At 38.8% G+C, this 19,133-nt stretch overlaps 1 protein-coding gene across 4 annotated transcripts in view; it reads left to right on the forward strand.

The window, feature by feature from the left end:
* Window positions 1-19,133, forward strand: part of PLCL2 (phospholipase C like 2) — a 192,862-nt gene that overhangs the window by 101,967 nt on the left and 71,762 nt on the right. The window contains exons 2-4 of one of the 4 annotated variants that reach the window (XM_031663771.1): window positions 9,235-11,721; window positions 14,268-14,471; window positions 17,125-17,347. In XM_031663771.1, coding sequence (XP_031519631.1) covers window positions 9,235-11,721; window positions 14,268-14,471; window positions 17,125-17,139 — 2,706 coding nt within the window. In that variant the 3' untranslated portion in view covers window positions 17,140-17,347. The other 3 variants (XM_031663772.1, XM_031663773.1, XM_009201769.3) reach the window with 3 other exon arrangements.

Here is a 19,133-nt window from a genome sequence, read left to right on the forward strand (position 1 = left end):
TATAGTCAACCTACTGTGCTGTCAAACTCTAGAACTTATTTCTTCTGTCATTTTGTAACCACTAACCATCTTCTCTTTATTCCCCTCCTTCCTACCCTTCCCTAGCTTCTGATAACCACCATTCTACTCTCTACCTCCATGAGTTTAACTTTTTCAGCTCTCGCATATGAGTACATGTGACATTTATCTTTCTGTGCCTGATTTATTTCATGATGTCCTCCAGTTCCATGCATGTTGTTGCAAATGACAGTATTTTGTTCTTTTTATGGGTGAATAATATTCCATTATGTATACTTACACATTTTTAAAATCTCTTCATCCATTAATGGACTCTTAGATTGATTCCATATTTTGGCTATTGTGAATAGCTCTGTGATAAACATAGGTGTGCGAGTATTTCTTCAATGTACTGATTTCCTTTCTTTTGGATATATACACAGCAGAGGGATTACTGGATTATATGGTAGTTTTATTTTTAGCTTTTTTGAGAAACCTTCATACTGTTTTCCATAATGGCTGTACTAATTTGCATTTCCACTAACAGTATACCTTTCTTCACGTCTATACCAGCTTCTGTTTTTTGTTTTTTGTTTTTGTCTTTTTAATAATAGCCATTTTAACTAGGATGCAATGGTATCCTCATTGTGGTTTTGATAAGCATTTCCCTGATGATTAATGGTGCTGAGCATTTTTTCATATACTTGCTGGCCATTTGTATATATTTTTTTGAAAATGTCTATTTAGATAATTTGCCCATTTTTTAATTGCTTTTCTTTGCTGTTGTAATTAATGCTTCATTGGACGAATAGTTTGCACATATTTTCTCCCATTCTGTAAGCTCTCTCTTTTCACTCTGTTCATTGTTTCTTTTGCTGTTTTTACACATGTAATCCCATTTACTTATTTTTGTTTTTGTGACTTGTGCTTTTGAAATCTTATCATAAAAAAAAAAATCTTGCCTAGATGAATGTCTTGAAGTATGAATTGTTTCCCCAGTGTTTTCTTCTAGTAGTTTCATAGTTTCAGGTCTTACATTTAAGTCTTTAATCCATTTTGATTTGATTTTTGTATATGGTGAGAGATAGGGAACTAGTTTTATTCTTTGCATATGGATATCTGGTTTTCCCAGCACTTTTTATCGAAGAGACTGTCCTTTCCTTAATGTATGTTATTGGTGCCTTTATTGAAAATGAGTTGGCTGTAAATACATTGATTTATTTCTGGGTTCTCTATTCTGTTCCATTGGTCTATGTGTCTGTTTTGATGTCAGTACCGTGCTGTTTTGGTTACTATAGCTTTGTAGTATATTTTGAAGTCAGGTAGTGTGATGATGCCTCCAGCTTTGTTCTTTTTGCTTAGTATTGCTTTGGCTATTTGGGGTCTTTTGGGGTTCCATATGAATTTTAGGAATTTTTTTTTACTTCTGTGCAGAATGTCATTGATAAGAATTGCATTAAATCTGTAGATCATTTTGGGTAGGATGGACATCTTAACAATATTAATTCTTCTAATGCATGAACACAGGATGGCTTTCCATTGTTTTGGTGTATCTTTTTCAGTTTCATTAGTGCTCTATCATTTTCATTGTGGACATATTTCACTTCTTTGGTTACATTTATTCCTAGTTATTTTTATAGCTATCATAAATATGATTGCTTTCTTGATTTCTTGATTTCACTGTTGGCATGTAGTAATGATACTAATTTTGATTTCACTGTTGACATATAGTAATGATACTAATTAGTAATAATAGTAATTTTGTATCTTGCAACTTTACTGAATTTGTTTATCAGTTCTAAGAGTTTGTTGATGGGATCTTTAGACTTTTTAAAATATGAGATCATGTCATATACAAACAAGGACAGTTTGACTTATTTCCTTCCAATTCGGATTCCCTTTCTCTCTTTCTGTTGCCTAATTACTCTGGCTAGGACTACAAATACTATGTTGAATAAAAGTGGTAAAAAAATGGACATCCTTGTCTTATTCCAGATCTTAGAGGAAAGACTTTCAATATTTCTCCATCATCTGAACTAGAATTCTTATTGATGTTTTTCTGTATGTGACTTTCTTTTTTATTTGGCTGCCTCAAAGCTTTTCTCTTTAATTGGTTTTCAGCAGTGTAACTGTGATATATCCAGATGTGTGTGTGTGTGTGTGTGTGTGTGTGTGTTTGATCCTGCTTGAGCTTCTTACTCTTGAGCTGCTTAATTCGGAAAATTCTAGGACATTATCTCTTCATATATTTTGTTGCCCTATTTTTCCTTTTTTTCCTACAGGGACTTTTTTTTTTTTTCACATATGTTAGACAGCAGCTCTTAGATGCTCTGGTTTTTTTTTTTTTTTTTAAATATGTATATATTCTTTTGTTTCCTTGTATTTTCATTTGGATAATTTCTATTGACCTATCTGCAAGTTTACAGATTCTTTTCTTGACTGTATTTAGTCTGCTTATTACCCTATCAAGGAATTCATCATCTCTGATGTGGGGTTTTTATAAACTGTATTTCCTTTGGACCATATTTTGTAATTCCCATCTTTCTGTGGAAATATAACCATCTGATCATGCACATTGTCCACTTTTTCCACTAGATCTTTTAACATATTAATCATAGTTGTTCTAATCTTCCCATTTAATAGTTTCAGCATCTTCTGAGTCACTTCTACAGTCTGGCTCTATTGATTGCTTTATCTCTTGACAATGTTTTTTGTTTTTGTTTTTGTTTCATTTTGTTTCTCTTTTTACTTTTTTGGTATGACCTGCAGTTTTTATTGGATACGATAATCATGGTTAAGAGAGACTGAAGTAAATAATGTGCTCAGAAATGGGCATATCTCTTCTTCCAGGTCATTAGTGTAGGGAAGATTGAGTCAGTAATTGAACCAGGTTTGGGATTTGTGTTGCCATTGTTGCCTTCATTGTACCACTGCCTTCAAATTTCTCCACTGGTGGGTCACTGTCACCTTGTGTTTAGTGTGTTAAGGAGGCAGGTAGTGTACTAGAGGGTTTACTCAGAGTTCCTGCTCTGCCCTCAGCTTTCAACTGTGAATGCCTGTGTCAGAAAGGGATCTCTTCCCATGTTCTTGTCCCTCCTGTAATGGTAGACTGCCTGCATTTCGGTACAAGGCTTCTGGGGGGGTCAGGGAGAATTTTTGGTCCTGCTGGTCCAGTTTCAGTCTTAGGCAGCCCTGTGTACCTGGGCCTCAGGATTGGGCCTTCTCACCTGTCCTAACCTGCCCTGCCCGCTGTGGAAGCCAAACTCTGCCTGTATCTGTTTTGAATTTGGGCACGTGATAGTTTTCTGCCACTCTCCTGGTCATAGCAGAGCTGTGCTTTTGTTGGTGCAGGCTCCTGATTACAAGCGGTTCTGCTACCCTCTGGGGCAATGGATCTTTGTCTGGTTCCAGAAGTGGATGGATTCTGCTTCTACCCTTTTCCCAGTGTTCCTGCTCAACCCCTAGTTTTTCTCAGGTTTACCCATGGAGAAGATTTACAAATGAGTGCACTCTTCCTGTGTCTGGCACTCCCAGTTACCCTAGATGGATATACTAGGCCACACTTGGCTTTTAGGAATTCCTTAAAATTTTATCTGAGTTCCTCTTACCTGCCTCCATGGTGGCCACATCTTCTTCCCATGCTCCACCAAACCCAAAACAGTTTCTTGTGTCCTATTTCTCCTTGGAGGGGCGTGTCACTCATTGAAATTCAGTTCCCTTGGTTCCTGTGTGACCGTGGCTCTCTGGTAGATATAAGAGCAGTTATGATTTTATAGATTATTGGGCTTTTTCTTGTTAGGGTAGAAGTGATACTCTGTTTTGGCTTTCTGTATTGTAAACCACCATCTGAACCTTCCTTGCCCCCGCTTCATGACTTTTTAAGTCACCCATAGGCTCTTAAGCCATTAGCAGATCTGAGCCCTCATAGACTCTGCCAAACTGGGGCAGGGGTGAGCTTTTGGAAAACAGAATACAGTAGAGGACATACAGAAGAGGAGGGCCCACGGAGGAGAGGCATTCACAGGCCAAGGAGTTTCTGTTACTTGAAATAAAGGGCCCTTCCATGTGAGCAAGAAGCAGCATTTAACTGTACCTAGCTTTCCTTTATGTTATTTTATTCTTTTTCAATTCATTTTATTTTATAAAATGACCTTCAGAGTGACTGTCTTGCTCCAAATTCCCCCTTTTCTTATTTTTTCTCATCTTGGAGAGCACATCAAAGTTTTAAAGATGTGTGAAAAACCTTGCAAGATAACCCTTATGTGCCTGGCATGACTTATTCTTTCAATTCAGAGTTATTGTTATTGAGCTGAAGAAAGGTCAGGCCTTGCTGTGCTCGTTTAATGGACCTCAAGTTCTTTCTTGGGGTTTTTTGTTTTGTTTTGTATTGTTTTGTAAAAGAGAAATTTTTTTAACCCCCAGTTTCTCAATCGTCTAATTCTGGATCCCCCTTGATAAACATGAAGATCCCCTACCTTTCTTTAATGTTACTTATATTTCAAATTAAATAACTTGATTCAAGCAAACCAGAGAGATAAACGGCTGCTTTGTTTTCATACTACACCCTCTCCCCATTCTAAGCCACCCTGTGCTCACACCCCAGCCCCACACCAGAATGACTGCTTAGACTTGGTCACTGTTTGGCCAGGGTATTGAATCTGGATATTAAAACATCATTTGCTCATGATTTTTTTTGAGGAATAATCAAACAGAAAATGGGAACAGATGAGTCTTGAAAGACAGGAGTCTTTCAAGTGGAAGTCTTTCAGGTCTTTCAAATGGAATAGGAAACGAGGTAATTTTCTTCCAGCAGGGCATTAACTATCTGTGTGCCCTTAGACAAGACTGCAACTCCACAACTCGGTTTTTCGTTCCTCTTCTCCAGAGCAAGCTAAATCAATTGAATCAGTGCCAGACACTTTGTTGCCAGCAGAAGAAATGATGTTCACTTATTCCTTATCCCATTTCAGGATGAGAATTTATGAAATTACCCATGCCCATTTATGAAATTGCCACTACTTAAGTATCCCAGATGGTAATTTTAGTGGCCTCCTATTTTTAGTGACAACCTTCTGTTAAATAAAGTAGGCAGTTATGTTAGAAAGATGTATGTTTTTCCATATGACTCAATATGGCTGTTTGTATTGTTAATGCTAAGTATGAGTTCTATAAACATTTTTATTTTCCCTGAATTTGCTGTGGTGCAGAATGTTTCCCTAGCCTCTTCCTAGTTCATTGCTTTACCTAAAATCATTCCTGGTATGAAATTGTTATTCTGTAAATAAGTGTTGGCTAATGTGCAAATGAACCTTTGTTTCTTTCTAGTTCTAAATTTTATGATTGTCAACAAATGCAAAATTTCAGGGTTGATATGGAGGTAGGTTCTTTGGAAGCAGTTTTCTTCCAGTCCGGACATTTTTTGTGTGTTCTTTCTCTTGAGGTTACTAAGTGCTAATAGAGGAGGAGAATTGCACCAAGTTTCCAACTTTTGTTGTGTTCATCATTCAGAAGCTTTGGGTGATGAGTGCTCCTTCACAATATAACAGCCAACTCTGAGAAATCATTTATACTATTTTTAAAAAGTATTTTGAGGCACAACTGTCTCAGCAGAACCTGCATTTTTTCCTCTGGTTTTAGATGGTTAATGCATGTGAGTATTATGTATTTAATGTTCTTCCAATTAGAAAGCTATATGTATAGCACATGTAGTTTGAATAATTTCCATTATTTATTTTAAACTAACTTGCATTACAAGGCAGCATAGACAATAGATCCCAGCTCTCTGCTTCTGACCAGCTACTCAGCTTATGCAAGTATTTGATCACTGCCAGGCTGAACAATGAAAACCAAGTTGAAATGAGTAAAAGTGGGATAAGGATTCTAGGAATTAGGCAATTTGGGGCTCAATCTCCTGCCATCGAACTCCAGTTCTCCGTACCTCCCACACAAGTGCTTCTGTCCTCCCCCTTCCTTTTCTCCTGGCTGTGTAAGACGAGTTCGCCAGCTTCTCCTGTAGTCACATCCACTTGTTGCTCCCAGCCAGAGATTCTGGTCCACCCATTGATGAGTGCAAGCTCACATCTGTTTCTCTTCCTTTTTGGCCTCTAAACAAGCATACTCCTCTGTCGGTGTTTTCTGATCACTTTATCTGCTAGTGAGGAAGGAGAAACAGATTCAGGCCTCAGTGTGCTATGGAGAGGACAGACGGTTCTAGGCGACAGCAGATGGAGGGAGAGAAAGAGACGGGAAGTCTCTGCTAAGGGGTGTCCTTGATGTCATTATATCTGCCCGTGCTTGGGTGGTCACCATGTTCATGTGTCTGCAATTGATGACCAGAAGTCTCCATTCAAAGCCTGGGCTGCTTTGTGAAAAGCATGGCGATGTTTTTAAAGCCACGGTATGGTGTTTAAGCTTAAACATATACCAAACATATTTATGGTATGCACCCATACATGGGTATGTGAGCATGTGTGTATGTTATTAACTTACTTTGCTATTAGGCCTTTTCCCTCTTAATAAAAAAGAAACCTATTTATCTGAAATATATCATTTATAACAAATTAGAAAGTGTAACCAAATATTAATCAGCCTATAAAAATGAAAGAATAAAAGATTACAATGTTGAGAAATTACTATATATTTCTTAATGGATCAGTGGATAAATACCTCCATATATTTTTGTAATTGTTCTACTAATGTCATCTTTGAGACACAATATATAAAGATTATAAAATTACCTTACTGAATCAGTATATTGCCTTTATCAAAGGTAAACGTGCCTTTTAAAAACTAAAGACATCGGTTGGGCGCGGTGGCTCATGCCTGTAATCCCAGCACTTTGGGAGGCCGAGGCATGTGGATCACAAGGTCATGAGATCAAGACCATCTGGCTAACATGGTGAAACCCTGTCTCTACTAAAAAAAAAAAAACTAAAGACGTCATTCTGAAAAATAGAAAATTTATACATTTGTTTCATGTCCTTATGCATGGCTGATTACAAAACTGATTTCATGCTAACTCACTCGAACTGATATAGTACAATCTATGCTTTAGGGATTTGGAATGGCTGTAATATAATGTATCTTACAGATACAATTACCACAGTTTTTATGTATTTTGTGCTTTATTGTTCTGAGGATATAGTTGTAAAGAAATATTCTACCTTGTGGCTTTTATGTTTTGTCTTGGCACTCAGATCACAAAAGCTTCTATGGTTCATTTTGAAACTTTGAGGAAAATGATACCCATATGATTTAAAGTTTAAGTTTAATTACCTTCTGCAAATTGCTTTTGGAAGTATAGGTAGTTAGAAAGTAAAAGTGGTTTTAAATTTCAGAGATAGAGTATAGCATAATAGCTTTTTAAAATATAGAGATTTTCTATCCAGAGCAGGAAAATTAGAATTGCCTTTGGATAATATTTAACAATGTTCTTTTCTTTGTCATGAAAGTGATATAATTCCAACTCACATCCCTATTTCTTATTTATGAATACAATGAATACTGAAAATTTGTCATAGATTTTATGCACATACTGAAAGGCAGTATCATCTTTTGGGTTTAAAATTGTGAAAGCTCCTTTGAGGTAATTTGAGCATTTTTTTTTCAAATAGTAAAGATCTCTATACAAGGAAGGACTTAAATACACACACAGATGTGGATGTCAGCCTCTTAAGATGAGAACATGTTACCTTAAGCAGGAAAGTTGAACAGTGCCTTATTGGTGATGCTAACTTCTTTAGAAATAAGTGCTGCCTGAAGTTTTAAACTTAGTCCTTTTAATAATCTGTTAATATTAAAATACAAGGTGACACTGTTCTAAGCATTGGTGTATAGTAATAGGTTTTAATAAATCCAACTCTATGATTTTAGAAGCTCCAACAACTATAACCTAGCCCTTCATCTCAGACTTACATGTCTATCTGATGTATATTGATGACTGATCTAGTATGAGACTTTGGAGAGAGGAATTTCTGCTGGAATTCCCATTTAACAGATACTTAATTAGTTGGTACTTAGCTGTTTCTTATCATTTGGTACATCCCCCATCACATGGAATGCTACCTTGAATGTAAATTCCTGGGCACCAGCCCCAGGGAGCTGGTTCCATGGGCCTAGGAATCTGCATTGTAACCAAGGGTAACCCAGATGATTCTGAGGCGGGTGGTCTGGTGACAAGCCTTTGAGAAGCATTGGTGTAGGCGGTGTACATAGAAACAGGGCCTGTTTCATGGTATATGACCTGTACAGTTGCACAGGTTTCACACTGACTCAGAAGAGCCCTGGGCTTCACTTAGCTCTTCTGTCACCTTGAAATTCTTAATAATTTTTAATCAAGGAATCCTGCCTTTTCACTTTCCTCTGGGCTCTGAAAATTGTTTCTTTCTTTCTATTTTTTGAGACAGAATCTTGTACTGATGTCCAGATTGGAGTGCTGTGGCAAGATCATAGCTCATTGCAGCCTCAATCTCCTGGGCTCAAGCAATCTTCCCATCTCAGTCCCCTGAATAGCTAGGACTACAGGCACGAGCCACCATATCTGGCTAATTAATTTTTTTTTTTTTTTTTTGAGATGGATTCTCACTCTGTTGCCCAGGCTAGAGTGCAGCGACACGATCTCGGCTCACTGCAACCTTTACCTCCCGGATTCCAGCGATTCTCCTGCCTTAGCCTCCTGAGTAGGTGGGATTACAGGCACCCACCACCATGCCTGACTAATTTTTGTATTTTTAGTAGAGACAGGGATTCACCATGTTGGCCAGGCTGGTCTCAAACTCCTGACCTCAGGTGATCTGCCCGCCTCGGCCTCCCAGAGTGCTGGGATTACAGGCATGAGCCACTACGCCCCACCAACATTTTTTTTTTTTGTAGAGATGGGATCTCACTGTGTTACCCAGGTTGGTCTCAAACTCCTTGCCTCAAGCAATCCTCCTGCCTTAGCCTCCCAAAGTGCTGAGTTTATAGGTGTGAACCTCTGTGCCTGGCCTGAAATTGTTCTTCTTGATAAATATGAATTGCAATTATCCAATAATGATTTCATACCTGTTGGTATTAGGTTGTCAACTCCAAGGCCAATTCTGAGCTTTGGAGATGAATGAGTGTCATTCATCACAGGACCTAGAATAGGAAATCTTAATAGTATGATTTGTTTTCAAGGAAATTAAATTTCTATTCATAATCTTGAACATGGAAACCTATATTTATGTTATTCTAATATGCTGTCTTTTTTTCTCTCAGGATGGTACAAAACAGAAGAGGGAACGGAAAAAGACAGTCTCATTCAGCAGCATGCCAACAGAGAAGAAGATCAGCAGTGCGAGTGATTGTATTAATTCAATGGTTGAGGGTTCAGAACTCAAAAAGGTTCGCTCCAACTCTAGAATTTATCATAGGTACTTTTTACTGGATGCCGACATGCAGAGCCTAAGGTGGGAGCCATCTAAGAAGGATTCCGAGAAAGCCAAGATTGACATTAAATCCATCAAGGAAGTGAGAACAGGAAAAAACACAGACATATTCCGCAGCAATGGCATTTCTGATCAGATATCTGAAGATTGTGCATTTTCTGTCATATATGGAGAGAATTATGAGTCACTGGATTTGGTTGCCAACTCTGCAGATGTTGCAAACATCTGGGTCACAGGACTGCGGTACCTAATTTCTTATGGAAAACATACACTTGATATGTTAGAAAGTAGCCAAGATAACATGAGGACTTCTTGGGTTTCACAAATGTTTAGTGAAATTGATGTAGATAACCTTGGACATATAACTCTGTGTAATGCTGTGCAATGTATCAGAAACCTCAATCCCGGTTTAAAAACAAGCAAAATTGAGCTTAAGTTCAAAGAATTGCATAAATCAAAGGACAAAGCTGGTACTGAGGTCACAAAGGAAGAATTTATTGAGGTTTTTCATGAGCTTTGTACTAGACCTGAAATTTATTTCCTTTTAGTTCAGTTTTCAAGCAATAAAGAATTCCTTGATACCAAGGACCTTATGATGTTTCTTGAGGCAGAACAGGGTGTGGCACATATAAATGAGGAAATAAGCCTTGAAATTATTCACAAATATGAGCCATCCAAAGAGGGTCAGGAAAAGGGCTGGCTGTCCATAGATGGGTTCACTAATTACCTTATGTCACCTGACTGTTATATATTTGATCCAGAACATAAGAAGGTCTGTCAGGATATGAAGCAACCTCTGTCTCATTACTTTATAAATTCATCTCATAATACATACTTAATAGAGGATCAGTTCCGAGGTCCCTCCGACATCACAGGATATATTCGAGCTCTTAAAATGGGTTGCCGGAGTGTTGAATTAGATGTATGGGATGGGCCAGACAATGAACCTGTAATTTACACAGGCCACACCATGACCTCTCAGATAGTTTTCCGCAGTGTCATCGATATTATTAACAAGTATGCATTCTTTGCTTCAGAGTATCCTCTTATCTTGTGTTTAGAAAACCACTGTTCCATTAAACAACAGAAGGTAATGGTTCAGCACATGAAGAAACTTTTAGGAGACAAGCTCTATACCACATCACCCAATGTTGAGGAATCTTATCTACCATCCCCAGATGTCCTGAAAGGGAAAATACTAATTAAAGCAAAGAAGCTGTCCTCAAATTGCTCTGGGGTAGAAGGAGATGTTACTGATGAAGATGAAGGAGCGGAAATGTCTCAGAGGATGGGAAAAGAAAACGTGGAGCAACCCAACAATGTGCCTGTGAAGCGATTTCAGCTTTGTAAAGAACTATCTGAACTGGTCAGCATCTGCAAATCAGTTCAGTTCAAAGAATTTCAGGTGTCATTTCAGGTTCAGAAGTATTGGGAAGTCTGTTCGTTTAATGAAGTGCTTGCTAGCAAGTACGCCAATGAAAATCCAGGGGACTTTGTAAATTACAACAAGCGTTTTCTTGCCAGGGTTTTTCCCAGTCCAATGAGAATTGACTCCAGTAACATGAACCCTCAAGATTTTTGGAAATGTGGTTGCCAAATTGTAGCCATGAACTTTCAGACACCAGGACTGATGATGGACCTGAATATTGGCTGGTTTAGGCAGAACGGAAACTGTGGCTATGTCCTCCGGCCAGCCATCATGAGGGAGGAGGTCTCCTTCTTCAGTGCCAATACAAAAGACTCTGTCCCAGGGGTCTCACCTCAACTTCTTCACATTAAAATCATCAGTGGGCAGAACTTTCCCAAGCCCAAAGGATCAGGTGCCAAAGGTGACGTGGTGGATCCTTATGTCTATGTTGAAATCCATGGAATCCCTGCTGATTGTGCAGAACAAAGGACAAAAACAGTGCACCAGAATGGAGACGCTCCCATTTTTGATGAAAGCTTTGAATTTCAAATCAACCTGCCAGAATTGGCCATGGTGCGCTTTGTAGTGCTGGATGATGACTACATCGGGGATGAATTCATCGGCCAGTATACAATTCCCTTTGAATGTTTACAGACGGGCTACCGCCATGTCCCCCTGCAGTCCTTAACTGGAGAGGTCCTTGCACATGCTTCCTTATTTGTCCACGTGGCTATTACTAACCGAAGAGGAGGAGGGAAGCCTCATAAAAGGGGCCTTTCTGTGAGAAAAGGGAAGAAATCCAGGGAATATGCATCTTTGAGAACACTGTGGATTAAAACTGTGGATGAGGTATTCAAGAATGCCCAGCCCCCTATACGGGATGCCACAGATCTGAGAGAAAACATGCAGGTGTGTGCTTGTGTTTAATTATTTACTCAATGGTTTTCCTACTTAGTACATCTCCATAGTTTATAAATATATTGGTTTTTAAAATAATAGTATATTTATGTAGTTTTTAAATTCCAATTAGTTATTAGAATGTTTACCACTAGTCTCTTTTTTATCATTTACATTCCTAAATGTACAGTTGGTGTTGAAAATATTGATTACATATTAGGATAAGTGAGTCTCGTTGCTGTGTTACACACCTTCGTCCCAGTTTCCATTAATGACTGCTGAACAGTTCCTTGTTTTTTCTAATAGCATACATAGGAATCTCTGGGATTTCTGAATATTCCTTACCTGGAACACAAATTGATGATCTATCAAAATAAAAAGGATATAAGTCAAAGTAAAATGGATGTGATCCAGTCCTTTCTTATGAAGCTGTAATGCTGAGGAGATGGGAAGCCTTTAAATGAACTGTAAATCTATGTGTATGCAAAGTGAGCCTCCTCTTGATTTGAGAGGATAGCTAATTCTGTGAGTAAAAGAGGTGCCTGTATTTATTAGAAGTTTAAGATAGTAATTACCTCTGAAATATATAATGGCTAAAAGCAATCAGTTAGGAGTTACATTTTTAATTAAGGATCGCCCACACATCTAGCCATACACTAGGACCCCTGAGTGACACAGAGCTAGACAGCAAGGACCTGCCTCATGGAGACAGCAGCCCTGACCTGTCATAGTGTGTGAGAAGTGGTGTGTGTGTGATAAGTGCTCCATGTCTGTTTATTTTGTATTTCAAAAAATTATATTTTAAAATGACCAATGAGAATGATGCCAACAAATAAAATCTGACTGAGAAAATTCAACATATTTTCCCTATCTACTAATTCTGTGTATACTTCATGAATAAAAAGACCTTCCCACAATAAGGAAATTTGTTTCTTTTCTCTTAAAGTAAAAGCATAACAGACATATGAAGGGCTTTTCCCTATTTCTGAGGGTGAAGGTGGTTTGGTAAACCCTTAGCTCTGAGCAAGTGCATTGTCCACTGCCCAGTGGCTGCTGGGGTGTGTGTGACACAGAATTCCTTTGAGGATTTGTCAGAGCTCAAGCATTGTCTTTTCCAAAGCCTCGTCTGCACTGAACCTGACAAAGCAGTCGGTAGTGATACTGAATGAGCAGCTGCCATGCACAAGCAGTCTAGGCCATGAAGATGCAGTGGTGAACAAACAGATTGCCTGCCTGCCATCAAGGGGCTTGCATGCTAGTTGGGGGCAGGCAGTGGGAAGGGGAAACAGACAGGAGGCAGGCAGATAAACAAATAGAACAACTGCAGATATGAGTAAGTGGTGTGATAAGAGTGACTGGGGAACCACACTTTAAATATCACAGTCTTGATTGATTTCTGTAACTGAATATATCAATGTGATTTGAGCCAATGGTATATAGTTTGATGTCCATATTTAAAGCAATATTAATAAAAATGAAATGTTTAAATTTAAAACTAAAATGTTGTTCATTCCCAAGAACCTGGGTTATTTGAGAGCAGAAGGCACAGGCCTGCAGGGCCTAGATCTACCCCCTCTGCCCACATGCCCAGCCCAGACCAGGACCCAAGTGTGCCTGAAATAGCCCACCTGACTCTTATTATGATTATAATTGGCCTGTTATTACTCACGGTGACTCAAAGCCTGGGCCTTAACATCAACAGCCTTCAGGTAAAATCTTGACTCCTTCACTTACTAGCTGTGTGACCCTAGACAAACAGAGAAGGATTATAGCCAAGGCTCAGTCTTCTCATCCATAACATGGCTTGCTGTGTGGATTAAATGGAAGTAATGTGTAACAAATACGCCTAGTATGGCTTAGCACTTGATAAGTGTTCAAAGAAGGCCAGCTCATGGCATTTTACAGTGTTGAAGGTTTTTCTTTTGTGGATATTTAAATGGCATACCTCTGGTGATTAGAAAAAAGAGAGAGGCATTGAGATCAGCCGTGACTCTAACAGGGGAAGGTCACAGGTAACCAAGGTCCCTGCTGGGCAGACTCACCGGAGAACAGTAGCATCCTCAAAGGTTCTTTAGATTTTGAGCCAGCAGGCATAAATAGATGAGAGATTCAGGTTTCCACCTTGCAAATATTTCTTTCCCTTTTGTATGGCTGGTATATTTGATACTTATTTTAAACCAGATTGGATTTTTTCCCCCTAAATCTTTACCCTCTTTGAATGCAGAAGCCGTTCTCTCTGTTTGCTTGTAGTTGCTTATACGCATCAGCACTACTATGAACTTTGGGCTGAAAAGAGGCCTTGCCCTTCGGAAGAATTTGACTTATTTGCATTTTCAGTACTTTTGATAAATTGGTGTTACGAATGCCCATAATAGCATTTACTTTGGATAATAGCCATTTTTCCCAGGATAAAATAATCATTAGCCAATTCTGTTATAACACTTCTAATAACTGTTGTACCAGGTGGTTCAAACGTAAACAGATATATCAAATATAATATCCATGAGAAATTGAAACCCCCAGTTAATTACAAATGCTTCTTTCTTTCCATTTAACAGAATGCGGTGGTGTCATTCAAGGAGCTGTGTGGTCTGTCCTCTGTGGCCAATCTCATGCAGTGCATGTTGGCGGTGTCCCCCCGCTTTCTGGGGCCTGATAACACACCCCTAGTGGTCCTGAATCTCAGTGAGCAGTACCCCACAATGGAGCTGCAGGGAATTGTGCCGGAGGTTCTGAAGAAGATCGTAACAACTTATGACATGGTGAGTTGTCCTTTGTCTTTTTACATAGCCTGGGTGAGAGAGATGTCCTAAGACAACACATCAGACATACTTTGGAGCTTTTGCTGAAGTGCACTTTCCTATTTCATGCTTCATTCACCTATGCTGGAGAAATAATTCCCCTGACCTTGCTGTATTTGAAAGAGATTAGCGTGTTGTTGTTTTCGAAAGCAGAATTCAGAGACACCTCAGTTGGATTAAACATTAGTTAGCTTCTCAACTATATCTGAATTGATTTTTAAAGGATGCACTATTTTCCACACAGATGTAGGAAAGAGTTTTAAAAAATCTTCTCCTGCAGCCAGTCATTGATTTATTTGTTTTCATTTTATTTTCATTTTTTCAACTGGTAAAGGCAAGCAATTTAACCTAAAAATGTAATGCCATGAGGGGCAGGTGCCTGTATCACATGACTCTGCACCAGGCAGTGGTTTCCCTTCTTACGGCAGCTGCTCTGTGACACCTGTACTTGTAATCAGCTTAACACTAATAGGGTATCCTCAGGATACCTAGAATATTACATTTTTGTACTTAAGATTTACCTTGAATTTTCTTAATCACATCCTGCTCTTATTGTAATTTTTTATTTACCGTAACTCTGAGAGAGATTTTAGTGGGTGAAGGACACCCATTTAAAGTGTATGATGTAGTTGAAGCTGTCAGTGACTCTTCAACCTATCAGGGTTAAGGGTGGTGTTGGACACTTCCCTCCCAGATGGGCCAGGCTGTCTTCCAGTACTATTTAGAGTGCCTGGGGGTTAGTACCTCATCTGCTACCTCCTCCACTTCAAAAGCAAAAGCTAATAGCACTAAGGTTTCTTCTGATGTAGCTTGCCGTGCTCAAGGACAAAACAGGATCAGCATCATAAACCTAAACAGAAATATTTTTGACTGTTTTATAAGTTGTCTGAAAGCTGTAATTTAGAGGGATTTATGCACTTCAAGGGAAAGAAAAAAGACGTTAGGCCAGCACTTCTCAAATTGTGACTACTTCATAGGTTTCTTAGGATGTTAGTAAATATCACATACGGGAAGGGTTTCATAGGATATTAGTAAATATCACATGGGGGAAAATAATTTTTTATTATTTTCCTTGATTAAATAATTTTGGGAAATACTAGTTTGAACAAGAGTAATCAGTTTCCAGTTTCACAAATTGACTTGACCATTGGAATTCTATTTATAAAAACAAAGGTTCTGAAGAATATATTTTGGAAAATGCTTCTGTAGTCTTTGGTTGAATAAGTCTAGAAGTACAAGTCAGAAGAATGCAATGTTTTAAATAGCTTATGAGTTTATTACCTTTAAAAAAGTGATATTTGCACATTTCGTAGATTCCTATGAAGTAGTCACACATTGTAGTGGGGGCTGTTTCCTTCCTAGCGTTCATGGTAACCTTAAGAGACACCCGGAACTGCATACTGGACACTGCAAGCAAATTACATAGAGTGGCACCCTCCTGCAGAGAGGAGGGAGGCCAGGTCAGGTGTCTGATTATGCTCGGGTGCTGAGTGCCACTGTGCTAAGTGCCAAAGGGGGCCACAAAGACTCATAAGAACAGCCCCATCCTCGGGGAGCCATCGAGTCCACCAGGAGAGAAAGCAAGGCTGGGGACCAGCATCAACACAGCAAGCTTATGCTGAGATTCCTTTGGTGGGGAAATGGAAAAAGGGGTAAAAATGGAAAAGTTTGAAGAACTTTTACATGCTGTGACCCAGACTGCCTAGATAGTTCTTGACTTCTTAAGTTTTATGAGACACAGCCAAAAAAAGTAACCAATATTTATAGACGTTTTTTAAGCATAAGCCACTAATAAAATCACAGACCTGTTTCATTGACCAAAATCTAATATGATTTACCCCCTAAGACATTTCTTTGATTTCTGTGATAGTCATACAGTGACGTTTCTTCGTGGCAAGCTTTTTAACAGGGACTTCCTGAGAGTAGGGTGGTAGTCCCCCGTGTAGGTGATAACAGCATAACAGGGCAGGCCAAGTTCAGGGGCTGATTTCTGCTCCATCAGGAGTGTGATCATAGCTGGATTCTCATGGTCTGTGTTAAAAATCCTTATGGCCACCAGCAACCTTTACGGCACTCACAGCAATATTCAGCTCAGGAATGGCTCATTGCTCCTTGGTTCCCTGTTCCTTCCTCTTGGAATGGTAGTTGCCAACACTGAATATGTAACTCTTATCTGCATCGAACTGTATCATTATATTGTTGTAGAATTGACAAGACAGAATATGCTAGCTTGCTTAAAATTTTTAAATTATAAAATTACTCTTTTATAATGTATAATTAAAATAGCTGTGCAGCCTTATACTGCCTTATTTATCGATATGTTCTGTTAATTCCATCTGACAAAATAAGCTGATAAAATTTAAAATTAAATTCAAATTATAGCTGCAGCAATATTATAACTCTTGTAATATTTTACAGTTCTTTTAGTGACTTAATGGTTTCTTTCCTTGTGACAATTTATTAAAGCTAGCCAGAATAGATTAAATATTGATGGGAAATGTACTAAAGGTCTCGGACAGCCCGTAACTCTAAATATAGCTCTTTATTTTTGTAATGTTATGTTGAGCTTGACCCAAAATTAACCTTAGAAATAAGATCTTATTTCATTCTGTTGACTTCCCATGTATAATGTGTGGAGGCGAATGAGAAGTAAAGGCAAGTTGAGAAACTCCTCCAGAACTCCTGTGTTGTGGCCAGTCTACATGCCTAAAGTGTGTCTTCCTGTGAGGACAGTGCCATGGTACCTCCTGAAATGTACGGATGTGTATTTATGCTATCATGATTGTGATTACTTTTCAATTTCTAGACTCTATTAATAAAATAGTATTTCAGAAGTGTGCCAGTTTCTTTGTGAAAACGGAGAATGCAGATCATTGTCCTAATGGCTCCCGTGATTACCACCAACAAACAGGCCTTGAACACTGCTGGAATTGTGCTTTTACAGGACTTGTGGTGCTCTTGTGGCTCCCGTGGTGGGGTGAGCCTGGGACTTACCTCAAGAAGGCAGGTATCAGAGCCATTCAGGAGTGGAGAAGAGGAGACGTTCACACACATCCTTAGAATAGGCAGATTAAGGTAGTTTTAGTAGGACCAGGACTGGGATGGAAAGTGGGAATGATCCTGTTAGCAGTGCTGGAGTCGGAGACATGAGTGTGGGATAGAAGACACCTGCTGAACTTGTGCCTGGAGGCCTGGGGCACACAGATGACCTTTCTTCCTCCCAGTGGTGAGCAAGGGCCCTAGGGTCCTCTTCCGCTAGAACCTAGAGCAAGAAAACTGCACGTGGCAACCCTAGGTAGGGAAATTGTAGCAGGGCTGGAAGGGGGCCTCATGTAAATGGAGGCTTACTGGGCCTTTAAATGAGGCATCTTTGTCCACTTAAGCTCAGTGTCCTTAAGTACTTCATCCTATGATTTAGAGACTCAACTTTTGAGGGCTTGTCTTCCTCTGGTCAACTTGTTCTCTCTGCCTCTCTTAATGGAAGTGACCCTTGAGTCCCTTTTTTCATACCTATCTACTTTTTTTCAACAGATGGGGGCTGGGCTCCATTATTAAGGCATGTGGTTGGACTTTTGCCCACAACTCCATATTTATTGCGTTGAACAGTATATTTTATTATATCATACATCATGACCATAAAGTCAGAGGGTCGCACTTTTGTACCAAATGATTGATTTGCTTTAAAGATATCATGTTTGGTTGTTTTGAAGTGGCATATAATAGAAATTTAATTGGTTTATTTCAATAAAACAGATACAGAATAAGTTACTGCATTTTTGGTGATGAATTCAACGCCCATTTATAAGCTCTTACCATGTGCACTGCTCACTCATCAACAAGTATTTATTGAGTGCCTATTGTGTACCAGTGAGTATTCTAGGCAACATGAGGTAATATAAAGATGAAAAAGACTTTTTTTTTTTCCCTTCAGGAGCTTATAATTTAGTTGAAGAGATGCTACAGTATGTTTATAGATAATGGTAAGATGATAGACAATAGATAGTAAATAGATATTTTAAAATATGTAAATGAATTATTTGAATCTTCAAAGGAGAAAATGGTTAGTTTCAGGTTCAGGGATTAGGAAGATTTCAGTGAAACATTGGCCTTGAACTAGACCTGTAAGAATGAGTTGGACTTCAACTGGGAAAGAGGAGGCTATTGCAAGATGAGTTCACAGGGTGAAACATGCTCATAGGTGAAATATGCTCAAGCACATATTCTGGGAAATCCAGGTTTGGACTGTAACAAATAGTAGATTTTTGAGCAAAGGACTATGCTCAGAATTAGGTATTATGGAATTTGGGAGACTTGGAGTGAAACAGAACTCAGAGACCACCTGTTGAGCACCTTTATTTTGCACATGAGAAAATGGAAACCCTGTAGCACATCAAATTAACAACAGAACTGGAGTTGGTACCCAAGTGGTATCTCTGTCCAATTTTTTTCTGCAATCCAGATCAGAAAAATTAACTGTGTAGAATGTGCAGATGAATGATCAATACAGCAATAAAGCCCAAGTAACTTTAATAATAATAATCTGCAGTTATTCATGTGGGACTCTTGAAGTTACAGGCACCTTATTTTTTGTTCTTGTGGCTGATAAATGTAGAAAATTCTTCA

Source organism: Papio anubis, chromosome 2 (assembly GCF_008728515.1).
Source record: "Papio anubis isolate 15944 chromosome 2, Panubis1.0, whole genome shotgun sequence".
Classification (NCBI taxonomy): Eukaryota; Metazoa; Chordata; class Mammalia; order Primates; family Cercopithecidae; genus Papio; species Papio anubis.